The sequence below is a fragment of the Mchenga conophoros genome, linkage group LG8, assembly GCF_057382185.1.
Source record: "Mchenga conophoros isolate Kocher_MC1m ecotype Shallow Benthic linkage group LG8, M_conophoros_male_GT1.1, whole genome shotgun sequence".
Classification (NCBI taxonomy): domain Eukaryota; kingdom Metazoa; phylum Chordata; class Actinopteri; order Cichliformes; family Cichlidae; genus Mchenga; species Mchenga conophoros.
In genome coordinates this window covers 8,072,822-8,092,237 of record NC_140533.1, presented here as the reverse complement: position 1 = coordinate 8,092,237, position 19,416 = coordinate 8,072,822, and the positions used below count along the sequence as shown (strand labels likewise).

At 41.9% G+C, this 19,416-nt stretch overlaps 1 protein-coding gene across 1 annotated transcript in view; it reads right to left on the bottom strand.

The window, feature by feature from the left end:
* Positions 1-443: 443 nt before the first annotated feature.
* Positions 444-19,416, bottom strand: part of spata20 (spermatogenesis associated 20) — a 53,533-nt gene continuing 34,560 nt past the window's right edge. Inside the window, exon 16 of the mRNA XM_085283807.1 lies at positions 444-1,345. Coding sequence (XP_085139933.1) covers positions 1,151-1,345 — 195 coding nt within the window. The 3' untranslated portion in view covers positions 444-1,150. The remainder of the gene's footprint in view (positions 1,346-19,416) is intronic.

The window sequence follows — 19,416 nt, the reverse complement described above, 5'->3', positions numbered from 1 at the left end:
TTGCGGAAACTTTGCATTTCTCCTCTCGTCTTTTTCTTCTCGCTTTGCTTCCGCAGCCCAGAGGACGACCCTCAGAGACTTGCCTGCCTCGACATCGGCGGTCCATCTGTGTCTCCCTAAAACACACGCAGTAATACACACACTCCCAAGTGTTTCACACAATGTTTACATTACATTGGCCCAGCCTACAGCGGGAAACAGACAGCAAGAGAATACACAACTGACGGCTTCTCTCTGTACGAGTATTTATAGTACAGAGAAGAAAAACGCTGCTGGGACAGACTCACTCACTCCTTCATGGAATTTCCCCATCTTGGACGTCACAGACAAAAACGAACACCACAAAAATGACACTTATTCTGGGCACCTTTATAGCTGCATTACATAACGCAGCACATTCAAACAAAACAGAAGCATCAATCCAAAAATCAAACACCCACTGCTTGTAGGAGAAATAGATTTATTATTCGGGGGTTGTGAATATACATGCTCTGTTTTTTTATGATGTCTAAAGGTAAAGACAACATTCACAAGGCGGATCTTTTGTGCAACAGTTTCAGTAGACTCGCTCCTCACAGATAAAAGCATCATATGCAATGGTTTTTAAAATGTATGTACACGGTTACACACAAATCAACCGCCGCCAGGCAGGTCTGCTCTGTCAAATCCGTGTGTCGTGAACACAGGAGCTGGAACGCATGCCGGAGAGGTCCCTCTGCAAAATGTTATCGGCCCAGTTCATTTAAAGGGCTCTCAGCTTATCCTCTATTAGGGATCTTCTGGGGTAACGATAAAGCTACAACTTTTTGCAAAGTTGCTACAGGTTTTTCAGATTGCCACTGTTGCTTAGCTCATCTGAGCATTTCTACACATTGATTTGAATTAAAACCTGGAGCTGATATTTGAGGTAATACCTGGTATTGCTGATAAAGAACAGGCTGGAGTAACAGATGTGGAATGGCTAGCAGGACGACACCCTCAAGATTCCTTAGCCCTACCCCTACCAACATCAGCTGCTAAAGCACCGCCATCCAGTGATGGCAAAGCCGGACTCACTAGCCACATCCAACAAAAAAAGAACTAGGCTTGAGCTGCAGGTCTTAGAAGAGCAGTTTTTGAGGATAACATGCTCGGTCAGTTTATTCAGCTGTCATTCTATCTGCGTGTTTGTAGTTCCGTCCAGGAGTAACCGGCGGAGCTCCTGTGGGTCGGTGACGGGCAGAGAGCACGTGAAGTCCTGACAGACGTAGGCTGTGGCTACACCGCGCAGCTGCGACATGGAGGAGAGGACGGGCAGGCGCTGGCACAGGAAACTCTCCGTGTCCCCATCAGCGAGCATCAAGACCTGAAAGAGCCAAGCAAAAAGTATGTGGCATCAGATTACAAGGACAGAACTGATCAACAAGGTGCAGTAAACATTTCTTTGACCATAAATCAGTTCGCCATTATGATAACATTTATGCTTCAAGATTAGGATAATGTTTGCATATAGAAGCGTACGTGCTGAATCTCTAATTAACAAATCGGGATTAAGAGAGGTTAATTAAACTCAATCCAAGCTCCAGTTAAAATAGTTAACATCTCATCTCCAGCTAGTACTTGGTAGACCATCCTCTGTCTCAAACAAGCCACTTTAACTCCTATGGTCTTCGCTTTAAATCAGGCTTCTTTTGATTGGCTGTCCCTCAAAGACAAAAGGTTTGAACAGCAGGTGGGTGTGGCTTCTACTCTGGGGTGTGGCTTCTATGCTGACATGTGCCTGATATGACCATATTAGTATGCTGCTCTCACTGACATCAAACAGAAGACATGCTGTTATGCTTGTAAATTAATAAAAGTGAACTGAGTTGAAGTATTGTGCATCTGCTCAAAGGCAGTGATTTCAGTGAAGCTAGCCCCTCCTGTATGCTAATTCCTAATGCATACACACATTTTGTTTTAGCATCATGGAAAACTGGAATTCTGTGTGTGGGACACAGGAATTACAGCTGAGAAGCAGAAAAATCAAACGAGTGCTGGAACAGTAAATAGAAACCATTTGTTTTAATACGAACAAAAAAAAAAAAGAAAGTCAGTTGTCGCCATTTGGCCAAGCGTGAAAATGGTTTGAGTAATTGGGATTGTCATTTTTATGTTACTTCCATCTGTGTGGCAGCAGTCCAGTCACTAAAGAAGAGTGTTACTGTCCGGGAGAAAGATGTTCAGTGTAATTACATCTTTAAACCATTTCTGTGTCAACGCATCATCTCGGCACACAGCGCGGCCTCGTGCTGATCATGATTGCTCTCTTTATTCCTTTAATACAGCTGTACTACTCCCATACACTCACCCAAAATAACCCTCCCAAAAACACCACATTCAAACGTGGGTCAGTGGCTGCAATGCTGTCATGCCCACACCAAGTCAAGAAATTATTATGTGTGTGTCTGTGTGGGGGATACATGCGTGGTTCACCAGTCCTGCCTGCAGCAATGACGCTTTAAAAAAAGACAAAAACCCAAACAAATAATTTAAGTATGTATTCACAAGAATGTGAATTTGGGCTTCAGGTCACCAGAGAGAGAAAAACCGGCTGCCTGTCTTTGTGCATGTCTGTGTGTCACTGCAGTGTTGGACAGGCAGCAGAGCGAAGTTAAAGAGAGCTGCCCTGTCTGGTCCCTGGGCGGTTTCCTGTCAGACACGTGTCATTTCCTCCTGGCCCTGCACCACCTCTGGTTCACAACGGAGCGAGAAATGACAATACAAACAAGGAGCGGAGGGAAAAATGAGAAAAGGAAGGAGAAAGGAGACGAGATCGGACGACTGCAGGAGGGTAGAGGTGAAACTTCTTGAGTAGACTGACATGACCGTCGGTATAATAAGCTGACAACCAGAGGCAGTATAGGAAACAAACACTGGTTACAGGTTTGAATGATCGACAGAGTATCTGCAGTATATAAACATCTAAGACAAGCTTGAGCCAGGTAGGTTAAACCTCTGCACTGTTTTATCCACACAGCAGATGAACTTAATCAGGTCTTGTTTGTTTTTCCAATAATAAATTGTACGTTTGCTAGTAAGACAAATGACCACCTTATCCTTTAGCACAGCCTGAACTATCTTAGGAAAGCTTTCCTGTTGTTTGTTCAGGCAGTCTTCAGGAACATCTTGATGTATGCAAAATCATCCAGGTAAGGAAATCCCCCAAAGTAGTCTTATGGGTCTTCAGGAATAGTTCTCCAGACGTCCCCTTTCTCTTCTTTGGAGGTCGACTGCCTTTTGTTGTGTTCTTTGTCGAGATGCCGCACTGCTTCAATAGTGCTGAGGTCCAGGCGGGGAGGCCAATCCATGACTGACAGTGTTCGATAGTGTGCTTTTCTATCCAGATTCGCTGTTCCTGCACTGACCGTGTGTTTACACTGTCATGCTGAAAAATGCAGCCATTGCGATTCACATCCTTCCCAGTTGGTATTGAATGGTGGGTCAAAATCTGAAAGTACTTTCCTAGATTGATAAATTGCATCAATTTTGACAAGTTCTCCAACAACAGCTCCAAACCATGACAGAGCCTCCACCGTGTCTTACAGATGGCTGTAGACACTCACTATTGTACATCGTTGCTGACTTCCTGCCGACATTGGTTTAGTCCTGTTAGTCCAGATCTTGTGTAATGTGGGATACCTCAGCCTTTTCTCCCAGTTTCCCTTCCTTCAGAATGTCTTCTTGACAGCCACCATTTGACAGAGACCATTGTGCTGAATGCTCAGTAAACAACTGATGCATCTCTCTGATATTGTGTCAGGTCTTTAATAGATTTTTTCCTAATTGTTAAGGTCGTCACTTTCAGATACTGATACAATTCACAGAGATGTATAATTCCTAGATGATGCATCTTAATGAGTCCAGTTACCCTCCGACACTTCCCTTTTGCACAACTATATGGTTGACAATGAATATCATTCCCATCAAAGTCAGCTGTACTTTGCATTTAGTCCAAATTTGCTAACATGCTCAACTCTAATGGCAAACCTGTTAAACACAAACCTGCTAATCATCAGCATTACCCAGCTGTCCCTGTGATTCCTTAAATGCTGCTGTGCTGCAGTACTAACTCTTAGAGCTGCTAGCAAAGCATTTAATAAAAAGATCGAAACACTGTTTTGGTATCAGTGATAAAACAACATTAATATATCAGAACTGTGATCTGGGAATATTAGAAATGTCATCCCTTCACAGAGTACATAATGATCAGTATGAAGTATGAATTAAACATAAATAATGATACAGTAAAATATCATGGTCCTTCATCTTCCTATGGGTTACCCAGTGGCTAGAAACATCCATATTTAAATTGAAATAGGCAGTAACTCTGAAGTGCATACAGCAATGTGAAGCACATTAATCAACTTCACACATTATTAACACTGATTAATAATGCTAATACACACACTGACACTGCACTGCAATATACAGTATAGATATAAACAGAAATCCTGCTCTTTGCCTTACAGATGTATGTTTTTGGTCTTCTATCTACAGCTGTTTTGACACAGTCATCAATAATGTATTGTTATTATTCCGATTAATTCAACCTGTAGTATGCGAGTGCACGTGGGGGTGTGTAGGACATGTTAATGTGAGCTTATCCGTGTACTGTGATCCACTCCGTACAATAATGCTGCACCCTGTTACATGTCCACATGTACAGGTGGCTGTAATAAACTAGAGCACACAGGTACTCCCGATCCTGCTTTCATCGCTAATTGTTCTTTAGTCATTAGACAAAATTGTCTGCTGGAGGAGACTCTCCTCTTCTGTAAGCGTGCCAGCCAGCACTCACCCGGGCCACCATGCGGAACTGTTTGCATCCTCTTCACCCAGTCTCAATGAGCCTTCTCATTCACTGGCTGTCTCAGAGCTCCCCAAGTGCTCCACTCAGCCATTTAGATGCTCATTTGTGCCGATAGCCATCTGCACTTCAAAAGCCAAAAAACTATCAATAGATTACGCCGCTCAAATCCATCCATCCATCCATTCGCTTCCGCTTATCCTTTTCAGGGTCGCGGGGGGCGCTGGAGCCCATCCCAGCTGTCATAGGGCGAGAGGCGGGGTACACCCTGGACAGGTCGCCAGTCTGTCGCAGGGCCAACACACAGGGACAAACAACCATTCACACTCACATTCATTCACACATTCACACCTAGTGACAATTTGGATTATCCAATTAACCTATCCCCACAAGCTGCATGTCTTTGGACGGTGGGAGGAAGCCGGAGTACCCGGAGGGAACCCACGCAAACACGGGGAGAACATGCAAACTCCACACAGAAAGACCCCGGCCTGATGTTGGAATTGAACTCAGGACCTTCTTGCTGTGCGGCAACAGTGCTAACCACCGTGCTGCTGTGTTGAACTACTTCTGTGTCTATTACTAAATATGCTGTGTGGTAAAGAAAATTCTTCCTTAAGGGGAGCATGAAAGGATGCTGCCCACATCTTATCTTCTCAAAATTCATGCAGGCTTACGTGTTTGAAGAAGCTCAGATGATAAATAATTTTGGCACTGTGGAAACATCACACCGAGCACCGGAGAGAGCTGTCTACAAACATTTTTGGGCATTAAATCAGGGGAAGACTGGGAAGAAGCATGATGGAGTGTGTTCATATTGGTGTGACCGTTGTCATAGCGACCAGAGGAGGATTTCCCTGCCAAACTGAACCTTTTCCACCCTGACTTGATTCTTCTTTTGGCTTCATGCCGTCCCTCCCTGGGTTCAGACCACATCCAGCCACGTGGCCTCAACTTAAAGGTCGCTCAGTAGTCTGTCTGTGTCACAACAACACGATCTGCACAGACCCCTCGGTGCTGGAAACGACCTGTGCGTGTGTGTGTGTGTGCGTGTGTGTGTGTGTGAAGCTGTAGCAGACAGCACAGTTGGCTACACATGAGAGTGCAAACTCCCACAGGGTTAATCCCCTCATACTGGGCAACCCTGAAACAAATACACACACACACACACACACACACACACACACACACACCTCCCACCCGTTAAATGTCCCTACACTGACAGCTCCCTCCCACTCTACATCTCTCATTCTGCCAAAGCAGAAGAGCTCAGACATTTAAAAAGAACATGCCGTACCTGTGCTGACAGCAACTCGCAAACACACACGCAGCTTCGGAAATCATTTTATCATACTTAGCATCCGCACAACTTGGGGGCTAAACTCACACAATGATCGCATCGAATGCGTGCTTTCAGGAGCCGCTGTCACACCTGAGGAAGAGCAATCACAGTTCTACACGCAGTCAAGCGTGAAGAGAATTACTTCCCCCATCCCTCTCACTTTTGTTTTGTCCAACTTGCACGCACACACACACATGCATGCTCACTGTGTGCTGCTCAGTCATCACTGCAACCTGACATCTGGACTTCTGCCCCAGGACAGAAACAGACAAATTCACGCTTTTACGTACATTCTGTGACAGTGTGCTGCTCATATCACCAGTCATCCAGTGACTTTAACTTTACCCTTGGGTTCATTTATTTATCTTTTCAACAAGAGAGAAGGATGAGAGGAGGTGAGTGTGCCAGAAAGAAAACTGGACAGGAGACATTTGAGAGGAAGGAGAAGGTCAGAGAAACGGGAACGGATTCGGCTGATTTGGGAGCATTAAGCAGGATTGAGCTAAAACTCTTCACAGAGATCAAAATCTGCCTTTTTCTACACTTAACTATATAATATCCAGAACAGTTAACACACTTCAACTAAGTGCACATTTTAATGCAAGGCTTAATATTCAGTTTAAACTCAGACTCCAAATATGATCACCTACACCACATTAAAAGCAAGAATCTGGAAGCTTTCCTTATCCTTCCAAAAACAGTTATGACACACAAGGGCTCTGACGAGGATCTGAGGCTTTCCTATGGATTAAAATTTTGGACCGCCTCATATTTGAGGTGTTTCGTCTTCTTCAAGCTAACGCTTAACAGTTTTTACAGTGTGGAGTTCCCACTGTCCTGCTCACAAAGACCACTGCTGTCAAAGGAAGGGTGTGTTAAATGTGCAGAAATGTTTAGGTGGGTGGCAGTGGTGGGGGTGTAAATCAGCTTATCATGTGCATGAATATCAGGAGTTTCACAGCAGGTTACTGAAATGTGACAATATCATTGATGTTCTCCCAGTTTGTTTTTTTTAAATCCAGAGAATTAAAAAGACTGACACGAAAATGTAGAATCAAGCTAATGTCCAAAATTATGCACATTACTTGACACAAGAGCTACGAATACAGACATAAGGAAAAAAACTACAAAATAAGCCTGCACGCGCGCACACACACACACACACACACACACACACACACACACACACACACACACACACACACACTTGCCGTCTGACCCGAGTTAGAATGAGTGGGCGAGCCTGTTCTGGCAGTGTGTTCTGTCTTTTGTCAAGCTGGGCATCAGTTTTCAGCTGCTGACAGTCTCTACAGGACCCTCTTCACTAAATCAAACTGTGTCTGCAGCAAGATGTGAGAATGCCTTGGGATCTGAGCAGAATTAACAGCCTCTCTCTTCAATCAGGCCCTGACACCTACGGCACACTTCATCAGCTTCTGTTGTGTTTAAGATGAAAGAAGATTCTCATTTTTTAATGTCGTAAAAGTCACGCCAAGTTAGAAATGCTAAAGCAATAAAATCTGACATATGAGTGATACAAGGACGAGGCCAGTAGTCTGAAATATCCCAGATATACAGGCGGGTGACTAATGAAGGAAAAAGACTTGAACCCTTGACCCCTGTATGGAGAGGATCTGCTGGCTCTGTTATGCTGGGGTGGGGGTCTGTCTCCTTAGAAGGAAGGATGACTGTAAATCCATACAAAGATGTTCTGAGGAATCACCTTTACCTTTTTGGAAGAATGTCGTTCATTACTCCAGTAACATTTCAGCGATTGGGTGATCTTTCTGGAGGAACAGTGGAGCAGATCTGGTTGTATGGAAAGGCCCAATCAAAGGTCCTCCCTTACTAATATAACGGGGAACATTATATCAAAGACATCACAAAATGCATAAGTGTCCTACTTCACATTTAAAGAAGAATGTTAAGCACGGCTCCACAACACGGGTGGAGAATCATCCTGGTGCTACACGTTTGAAACGGCAACGGTTAGCTTTAGTTTGGTTAATATTAGAACCACCAAGAGGGTCATTTATGTAGCTGTGTATAAAACTCATCATCTCATACTTCATTACTTATCCAGTGTTTTAGTGCTGGCTAAAATGACAAATTATTACAAACACCTCTACTTAAAGCCGCCAAGAGAATTTGACCCCCAACAGAAATCACTGTAAAAATGCTGCACTTTACATTTACAGCACACCTGCATTGTTGACACATGAGCAAGAAACAGCTAGATGTGATTGATAGATGAATACACAGGGCACTGTAGTTAGATAAAAGATGAATGGTTACTACGGTGCTGACCCGGGGCTGGAAGTGTAGAGAATTGGGCAGATTTCTACTGTCAGAGCAGAGAGTCCAAAGTAGTAATCAGAGCAAAAAAAAGTGAAATACACAGCAGATCAGCTGAACTGATTTCAGGCCTGAGGAGCAGAGCCGAGGAGGGCTGCAGACTGAGGTGGAGCAATGTGGGTGGTGGTGAATGAGAGAGGCTACAAGTCCACTGAAGGAAAAGCAGACATGACAAACTTTCACTGTTTTACCTTTATAATAATTCATTTATTAAAATTAACTTAATATTTTGCTGTTGCAACAACTGGGTTATCAGTGAGCGCTCCGTTTTCGATCCTGTCTTTATTTAATTACATTCAGTTTCCAATTCAATTCAATTGAAGTTTATCTATATAGCACGAATTCACAACAAAAGCCGCCTCAAGGCGATTTTTATTGTAGGGTAAAGACCCAACAATAAGACAGACAAAACCTCAACAATCAGACGGCCCCATTTCAACAGTAGCAGAACCAGGCTCAGGTAGGGGCCATCTGCTGTGACCAGTTGGGGGGGGTAAGAGGAAAACGATACGAAAAAGAGAAGACAAATGAAACCACAACATAGGGAGACGGGACAAAGCAGGGTGAGGGAGAGAGGAGACTACAATTAATGCTGCAGTGGCGTAAAAATATGTGAAGAGTAAAAAAGGTGAGCGGAGAAGAAGTGCACAGTGTATCCTATTAAGTCCTTCAGCATTCTGAGCCTGAAGCAGCATAGCTAGAAGATGGTTCAGGGACATCTGATCTAGCCCCAACTACAAGCTCTATCAAAAAAACCTAATCTTGAAAATAGAGAGGGTGTCACACTGGGAGCTGGTTCCATGGGAGAGGAGCTGACAGCTGAAGGCTCTACTTTTAGAAACTCTGGGAACCAGAGTGCTCTGTTAGGATCATGTGCATGTATGACAGGACCTGATTATTCAAGATGTTGTATGTGACGAGAAGGATTTTGAATTCAATTCTGGATTTAACTGGGAGCCAATGACAAGAAACTAATATGGGAGAAAACAGAAACAAGCAAAATGAACTCTCATCCTCTCAAAGCTGGGGGCTTTTTAGGGAATTATAAGATCGATAAAACCTGATAATAACAAACATCAATAGTCCAGCATAGAGATAATCAGTCCAACATATTTGTTTATGTGTGCACTGAAAAACATATCCTGATCAAAAGTGTACTGAAGGTTATTCTAATATACTGTAAATTATTATATTTATAGATTAAACAAAGCATATTGTGGTGAATTTTACCTGCTCAAATCTGTATCAACTTACATCAACAATATGTGGTTGTTGAATAGTGGTATTGTAAAGCGCTTTGGGTGCCTTGAAAAGCGCTATATAAATCCAATCCATTATTATTATTATTATCAATCAGAATACTACAGATGTCTGCAAATTATTATTATATAATAATAATTATAATAAAAATATTATATTATCATAATCGGCCTTTGTCAATACTCAATATCGACTCATAAGAAAAGATTTACATTCTGTTTTGCTTTTGCAAAAGCAGAAAAAATAATAGAGATGAACTTTTCTTTGAACCAAAAGAAATCTAGATTCTTGTCAGATGTAACTAATTTAATCCTTGACAGAGAGCTTGGCTCTTGTTTCAGGTGGCTTTACACTCAGGGTCACTGGAAGGCAGATGAACAGTACATCTGTGCCCCTGAGAACCACTAGCCACTAACTGGATGTGTGAGATGAAAGACTGCTGGACTCCATCTGAGGTGTTTCATTAGCTCTCAGTCGTACAGTGGGCCAGAATTGGAAATAAGGTCTAAAATTTTGCTTCTTTCTAATTCACTATGGGAAATTGTGTGAATTTCAGCACGTGTATGGATACTAGCTCTGTGTGTGAAAGACTGATCAGCTAGAACATATCTGTATGTCTTTTAATTTCAGCACAAAATGAACAAAGTGAGTTTTCAATTATTTTTCTTAGCCTTTCCAACAACACCATTCTGTTTACAGGATATCTTTGTATACTGAGATTTTAGCTTCATACTGCTGTAAAAAATGTGAGCAGAACTGAATTATTCAAGCGTTATTAACCCTCTGGGGTCCAGGGTATAATTGGCCGTTTTTGACTACTTTTGATTTTACTTCTATATTTCACCTTTAAAAACTGTTCATCTTGCTTTGTTTGGTATCATTCTCTTCAGCACAGCCCTCATACCTCATATCTGGTGTCATTCCTAAAACTTACCCCCTCTTCCTAAACAACCAAATGCCACATATAATTTTGTGATTCGTTGACATGGTACACTTTAACACCAATAGGAAAGGGGTGTTTTTCTTTAAAAAAAATTTTTTTGCTCCAAAGGGGAGAGTGGTTGCTAGCGCTGTCCTTAGAAAACACTGTTTATACCATTTTATTCAGACACAAAGATAGCGTGTATTTTTCTTTTATCATAACTCTCGTTTTACATGGCCTATCAACACAATTCAAAAACTGGTATATAGTTTGCAGTCCACACTTTTGACAAGTTGAAATGGAGGCTGTGCATCGTTCCATCTTGTTGTCTTAAATTGGTCATGTGATTTTGACGCACTCGTGCATCCGTCGACCCTAGAGGGTTAAAGAAAATAACTACTAATTTCTAACTTTAGTACTAATAACTACTTCATTCTTCTTGCAACTTCACAAAAAATGACTGTTTTAATTTTATATAGCTATTTTAATGTCTAATCAAGTGTGTCAAACATAAGGCCCAGGGTCCACAATCAGCCCAGCAAGGACAAGGACAGCAAGCAAGGAAAATATGAAGAGGGCAGAAAGTTTTAGAAGTTATACAACTGATAAAAATCTTCTCTATAGCCATTCTTACTACACCAAAGTAGTTAAGTAACAGATAAACAATTAAATGACAGAAAAGTTCCTGTTTTTTTACTTTCTACCATAGAAGTTTCAATTAAAACAAGAAAACTTTCATCAATCAATAAGCTGTAAGTTCTATAAATATGGGACAGTCTGGGCAGTGAGCTGCCAGAATCTTTTCTGTATTTTTAGATATTTATCGTGTAGAAAAACTGAAATTGAACTTCTTTATTTTATAGTAAGATGTCTCAGGAATTAAATGTGTAGTTAAATGTGTAGTTAAATGTCTTTACACAATGTATGTTTCACTCGGCGATCAAAGTGGCCTTCAATGGAAAATGAGTTTGACATCCCTAGTCTAAATGCTCTTTTATATCCTCTTACGCTGCTTTTGTAAATTACCTTTGATGTCTTTTGAAATTTTATGTAAAGCACTTTGAATAGCCTTGCTGTTAAAATGTGCTAAAGAAATAAACTTGCCTTGCCTCCTCGATAGAATGTTAACAGGTCCAGATACTAGATACCATTCATCAGTTTCAGATAAGAGATCCAAGTGAAAATTACATGATACTGGCTGAGGCAGATGAAGAAGTACACCAGTACAGGAAGGAGACACAGGCAGCCAACAGGAACAAAATCCAAATTGTTGCTTTGAAAATAAATTATCTGAAAGAGACAGACTAAGACTGAACTGCTTGTAGAGAATTTGCATGCAGTTCGGAGTAATGTTGATGCAGGATTTTCTTCAACACAGTTCTCCACTAAATGCAAATTGATTCTTGGCACTGTCAATGAACAAAATGCTCAGAACTGCTTTCCTTCCTTTGACTGCCAGGGAGATGTTGGCTCAGCTTAGAGTGCTTCCAACTATTTATGGGCACACAAACTTTCGTTAAAGCAGTTTTCTACTGTTCCTTTCAAAAGTTTACATGAAAGATTGAGTTTTCATGTTTGGAAATGTTGTGCTGAAATGCTACTTTTTCATATCTATACATGCTACCACAGATGATGTATTTTTTAAATAATTAAAATAAAAATGATATCACAATAGAAATACACTGTAAAAATGTGATATTAAGTTTTTTAAACTGGCTTTTGAGTTTTTTTTAAAAATGTAAAAATGTATTATTACTTAAATCCACCACCGCCAAGCTTGGGTGTGAGTAGAGCCCTCTAGTGGGTTGCCACACATGCCCAGCCCCCCGAACACCCAAACAAACAGTCCACTAGTCCAGGACCCGGGGCTTAATCAAATGTCCAGAACGACTGAAACGCGGAGTCCGAGAACTGGCTGTGGGCTCACCAGGCCGGGAAGGACAGGCCGAACCCTCCGCTTGCCGGACAAGCGCCGACGGGCACGGTGGGATCACAGAGGGAGGGTCAGAGTCCAACGTTCCGGCAGCAGGTGGGCGGCTGCGGCGGAGGGCTGGCACCACAGGCGCATCCTGCAGAATGTGTGCAGGCTTAAGTTGGTCCACTGAAACTACCTCCTGCCGGCCCCCAAAATCCAAAAGAAACCCCCTGGCCACCACCTCTGCTGTCGTGAAAGCCAGGGGAACCACCCCTGGCCACCTGGTGGTGCGATCCACCACAGTCAAAAGGTGTGTGAAACCCTGTGACTGTGGGAGTGGTCCGACCAAATTGTCGTGCACATGGTCCGAGGGGCACCTGAGTGTGCCTGTGGACCTTCGAGCGTTAGCACAGAACACACGCAGCAGCCCAATTCTTTACCGCTTTCCGCAGGCCCGGCCAAACAAACTTGTCGCTTACCAGCTTGACCGAAGCCTGTAAGCCCGGGTGAGAGAGAGCATGGATGGAGTCGAAAACACGACGGTGCCACGAAAGGGGAACGACGGGGCACGGGCGACCCATAGACACGTCGCAAAGCAAACGTGGACCGCCATCCCACACCGGCGTGTCTTCCAGCATGAGGCTCGTCTTTCTTTATAAGTTGCAATAGGAGAACCGTTAGCCGCAATCAGCTGCAGTCCGTGGCCTGCTGCTAAGCGGTCCGCGGCGGTGGGCGTGATGAGGCTCTTCTGGGAGCCAGAGTCCAGCAGAAAACAGCGCCCGGAGCGTGAGTCTTCAATGAAGAGCAGCCTTTCCATATCGTCAGCGACTGCGGCAGGCAGCAACGCGCTCTGGCGCCAAAACGCTGATGGTAGAAACAAAAATCTTTCCCGCGGTGTGTAGCGGTTCCTGCCGTTAGTGCCAGCTTGTCCGCTCTGGAGAAGGCTGTTGGGGGTGTCGCCGGCAGATCCACGGCCGAGGCATGCACTCCAAATGTGTGGGAAACCAGCAGGATGCGATCTGCCTCTTCAGCCAGGGAGCGGTACTCCTGCGCCGCTAGAAACGGGGAGCTGGCGAGGCCAGTTCTCACAGTGACAGGCAGTTGTCTGGTAAAGAGATGGACGAAAAGGAATCCTCCGTCGTCCGAACCGAGCAAGGACAACATGTTTTCCGTGAGTTCAAGAGCCGTGCCTCTGCCCAGCCTGGAGAGGGAAAGAAGTTTCTTGGCTTGCTCCGCACCGGAGAGGGTGTATCGCCGCGGGAGTAGGTCCTTAAGGGTGACATATTTCCCTTGCACGGGCAGGTCCCGGAGGAGGGCCATCGCACGGCGGGTGGCTAGCAGGTTGAACGATGCCACCACATGATGAAATTTCGTGTCGTCAGCCGAGATGCCGGGGAGAGCAAACTGAGCCTCCACGCGGACAAACCATGACGAGGGGTCGTGGAGCCAGAAGTCCAGCAACTGGAGCGCCACGGCAAACGTAGCCACAGCAAACATAGCCACAGCAGGAGCTAGAGGGCCGGCAGTAGCTGGCCGTCCAGGGCGAACTCCATGGTTCGATGCGTGTTCAAGGTAGGGTCACCAATATGGAGGCATGGGACACACAAAGTTGTAGCATTTTCAGCACAACATTTCAAAACATTATTTTTGATTGATTTAAACTAACCTAGACTACAAAAGGAGAGTGTAAGTAACACCAAACAAGATGTGTTTGTCAGCTTTAGTCTGCAACTGTATTGCAGTCTACCTAGTTCCAGGTTTGGAAACTTTAACTAAAATTATTACATTTTGTCGTAGCATGCTGTGTAGAGGAATCATTTACTCAAAAAAAATCTCAGAAGTTAAATTTATGCTGCGAGTTTTCCAAGACAAAAGCAAATCTTGAGTTTTATTTAAATACAGGAAAGATACACTGATGGGTATCAAGTGTCAAAGTAAAACTTGCTAAGGGAGATTTAACCAAATATGAGTGAAATTGCATGTATATATTTGAACATGTAAGTATAGTTTTGACCTTGTGTGCATTAGAGGAAATTCTTAATAAATTCAAACTTGTGAACACAATACTTGTTTTTTTTAAAGGTAATTCTTTGGAAAGAAAAAAAAAGTTCAAAGAAAGTATTAAATATATATATGCAAACTTCTGTCCACAACTGTGGGAAAAATCTTTTTACAAGCATAAGAACGATCAAACAAAATTTTTTTTTCATCTTGCTACACCTGTGATTACATGAGAAAGAATTTCACAGCTTATAGAGAGGGAAAGAATGACCCAAAGGGATATACAGTTGCAAAATGCCTGTATTTATGTATGTGTAAATGTGTATCCACACACAGCATAAGGATATTTACTGAGCTGAGATATGGACAAGCACGAAGCATCAAGCATGGCTACAGCACTCAAGATACCACGGGCAGAGGATTATATCGCACACATGCCACTAAAGCTGTCAACTCTGCTGAATCATGAGTGTACATGCAGCTTCACCGTTGCTTTATGAAGATGAAAAGAAAAAAAAAAGTAACATTCACTTAATGGATGAATGTGTAATGCTTTAGATTAACAAATATTAGAAGAATGGAAGGAGGTGAATGTAATGTGAAACTGAATATCTAAAGGATGTTCATTTGCAAAATAGCAGAGACAAAGCAGGAAAAAGAGGATAAGTGGCTACCTGAATGCATTAAAGTAAGCATGAAATGCACTTTTCCTCTACATGAACCATCTGGGGCCTTTCCCAGACCTGTCAGTCAGACTGTTTTCTACTCTGGATGGTTACTGGGCTTAACAGGTCATCAAGGTATTGGCGGCTCAGGTGGTAGAGAGAGTTGCCGAACAATCAGGAGGTGGATTGATTCCTGGCTTTACATGTCGAAGACGCTGAAGATGCCCAAGTTGCCTCTGACGCATCCATTAGACTATAAATGTTGGCTAAAAAGTGCTTAGGAATAAATAAAAGCACTGAAATTGTGTGTTTTTAAGTGGCTTGTGGTAGAAAGCACTTTGAGTGGTCAAAGTGAGCAGAAAGTTGCTACAAGTATGAGTCTGTTTAACAGAACAGAAGAAACAATTCTTAGCGGACATATGCAATCTTTTAAGGAGCTTTCATGAGTGACCGAGGCTCAGCGAAACAAAGAGACACAACAGGACACAGAGTGAAACAACGGAGCTTAAAGATCACTGAGGACCCTGGGCATGCCTAACTCTAATCCTCTTTTTTACAGTCGTGTTACCATTGCAAGTTGGCTAGTAGATACTGTCTCTTATCTCCACCCATCCCCTCCTTTCCCTTTCTCTACTCACACTCCATATCACCCTGCTAACTGTTCCCCCATGTCTCTAAGGTCTTGTTAGGGATTCCCAGTTGTTCGCAGACATTTTCAAAAGGACTCTCCTCTTAATAGGCCACGGTCCATCCTTCTACTCTACGATTTGTCCTATTCTCTCTGCCTCACTCTCGTCTTTCGAAAGGCACAGGGAATGCGAAATATATCCATCTACATTTAATTCCATTTAATAATTCTTACATGGTATTTCTTAAACCATAAAAAATCTCTCTGTCCTAAGCATATTTTCTAACGCTCACATTTTACAGTCCTCCATAAGACGTGCCACAAACACTTTCCAGATTATGGGACACATATTGCTGAAGTTTTTACTTAAATACACTCGAGAGAGGAACAGCAACTCTATTGCTCTCTGTGACAGTTTGCTTATAATAGAGTTACACAAAGTTACTTGGCTAGTTTTCTGGGGGGAAGGCTGATGAATAAGCAGAGCTGACAAGACACAGTCGGGCTCAGTGGGAACTCACAATGGGAATTACAGTTCTTGTAAAGCATTATTCAACTCATAAAAGATCATGTGTAAATCTTGGGCTGACAGAAATTCATAATTTGAACCACTATCAATGCCACTGCCAACATGCTTTGTTGCTTACATTACTAAGCAGCCTTGAGATCACAGCTTGATGAATGTAAATCTTCATGTTTAGTGTTGAATGTATTCCATTTTCTAGAAATGTATTCTAAAAATGCTGATCAGACAGACCAATGGAGAAATCTTGATTTTTTTTTTAACCACCAAGATTAACCAGCACACAGTTCAAAATGAAGCTTTCTTTCAACAATTCCAACCCTCTTTCAAAAGTAATGTTCCTAGAGAACTAAATTGCATTTACTTACCTTACTTACCAAACATTTTTCTCTATAGCAATAAAACCTTAAAATTTTAAAGAGAGACATTCATCAGGTTGATAATGGCTTTTTGACCTTGAACCCCCATCCTGTCTCATTGCCTTGATCATCTACTCTACACCTATGTCTAGTTTGCCCCAAGTGTATAAATAGTCCTCTTTTCTCCTTTGTCCCTGGGTCTGTTAAATTCCCCAAGTATGTTTGAACTGTACGATCTCGTGGGTGTTTTTGGACTTTGTTTTGACAATTCTCATCTCTGCATCAGCCCTAATAAACGTTAACTCCTGTTTAATCAGCCACAAACACAGTGAAGAAATTTAGTTTAATGACTCAAAGCAGTGAATGGACCCTAGCGAAGACCTTCTAGTTTCAGCTGCCTCTGTTAGGACATCTGCCATAAACACAGCTATGTGTCTAACTCCAGCACCCAGGTGGATTTGTTTAAAAAATGAATTAAACAAATAAATAAATAACTCAGTAGTCATAGAGTTGTTATGAAGGGAGAAACTATCAACAAAAACAACCTTTTGGTACCAGGTTGAAACATGTTTTTTTAATCCTGAAGGTGCTCAAGTGGCAGTTTTTGGCACTTGCACACACGTTGCCTCTTGGGTAAAACATGTTATCATTTTGATAATGTCATCTCTTTGTTATAAACCACAAAAAGTCTCGGTAAGCATTACTATGTGGAGATTTGCAAAAGACGCTAAACCATTCTGACTCACAAATGTGCCCAAATGCAGACATGGTAAAAGAAAAAGGAAGCGAATTACTCAGTACAGGTTGAACATTATTGGAGTGCAAATATGGATGTAATGCTTTCGAATCAGTGACTCACAGAGGTCACTAACATGAAGATGATACAACAACTTTGCAAGTGTTGTTAGAATATTAGCCTTATTTTGAGAACACATTCTGACTGCACACTTTTAGAGCAAAGAAATTCCACACGTTGGTGTTTTCAGTGCCAACGTGGCTTTGAAGAAGAAAATTTAGCCACCATCAATTTATCATTTATACCTGTGTTTTTCACACTGTTAACATATTTTCCACAAGATAGACCTCATGTCCTAAGTAGAGGAGGCACACTAGAAAAACTGTTTCTAGTCCTACCAATGTAAGACTAAGATTCATGTCACAAAACACCACTGTAACACTGTAGTGTCTATCCCTATCCTTAGGCCCAATTGCTAAAAAAGACTGCATCTCTATTTGTATTGCAAATCCCATACTACAATTCCTGTACTTACACAATCAACAAACCCTAACCCGACTCTAATCAAGCTATGTTTCTGTGTAATAGAAAAATTAACCACAATTTATTGCAGCAATTACAATCAAGAGCGATGTTTCGGTTTAACGGAGGCCTATAATTGATTCCAACAAGCAAAAAGTGAAGAAGCAGCTCCGAGTGCTGGAGTGAATTGAGAAGTGCAGACTCTTGTGGTGAATTAAAATAGTAAGTATTTTAAATGAAGTGTGAAGAAATAAAAATGTGCGTGTGTGTGTGCGTGCATGCTCTAGATTAGCATGAGTTGAGTTCTGAGCACCTCATTCACCACAATTAGTTTGTGGCGGTCTAAAACCAGGAAAACAGGCAAGGAGTAATTGGATTTAAATTAGACATGTTCTCTGCTCATAGCTACCTAATGTAACGTGGAGCACAGTCCTCTTACTCTTCCTTCGACTTCTTCCCTTTATCTCATTTACCAACCCTCAATCTCTTCCCACTCCTGATGCTTATATAACCCACCCAGCTGACTCCATCATGCACTTTACCCCTTACTTGCATTATACCCATTCCCTTCCAGTTCATTTGGTGTTTTTACGTGTCATCTTGTACATTATCTGTTTTAGATCATGTTTTCTACTTTTCCTTGTTCTTGCTACCAGAAATGAATTACTTTAAAGGAACAGATCAAAGAATGTGTACCAAGAAAGTGTTGAGGTTTTTATTATTTCATAGGTTTTAAAACATTTCACAGAACAGAATCATTTCTCTTAAGAGTTTTTAAATGATCTTTTATTAGCTAATGACTCTGTGGACAGCATTATTTTAAGGCTTTAGATCTAACCAGTTTCACAGGGTTCTATTCTATTACTTTGCCAGGTATCAATTCTGTGCTGATGATTTCCAAATCTACCTGCTCCTAAAAGTATTACATATTTTGTCAAGTGACATTAAAGTCTGAATGACCTTAATTTTTTTTTTTTACTTTAATGAGAAGTATGAATTACAATAATAAAAACCAATTAGTTCCAGCGATGATCCAAAACTGGACCTGTGTCCAATGTCTCCAAAGGTTGATTCTGTTGATCTGGACGTAGCGTTTTTAGTTTCCATTATAAATAAGCTTGGTGTGAAAATGGGCTGTAACTTAAAGACTGAACAAACAATTCTTAATTCATTTGTTCAATTAGGTTTTTACCAACTAAGGCTTCTAAGGTCAAGCACTTCTTATTTATTATTAACTTTTGGAAAGTTATACATGCTTTTATTACTAAGAGCCATTTCGTTCGTGACCGACACAACACTACTTTTGTCAACTTTTTAAAAAAAATAAAATTGGATTGGATTGTTAAATTGGATGCTCAAA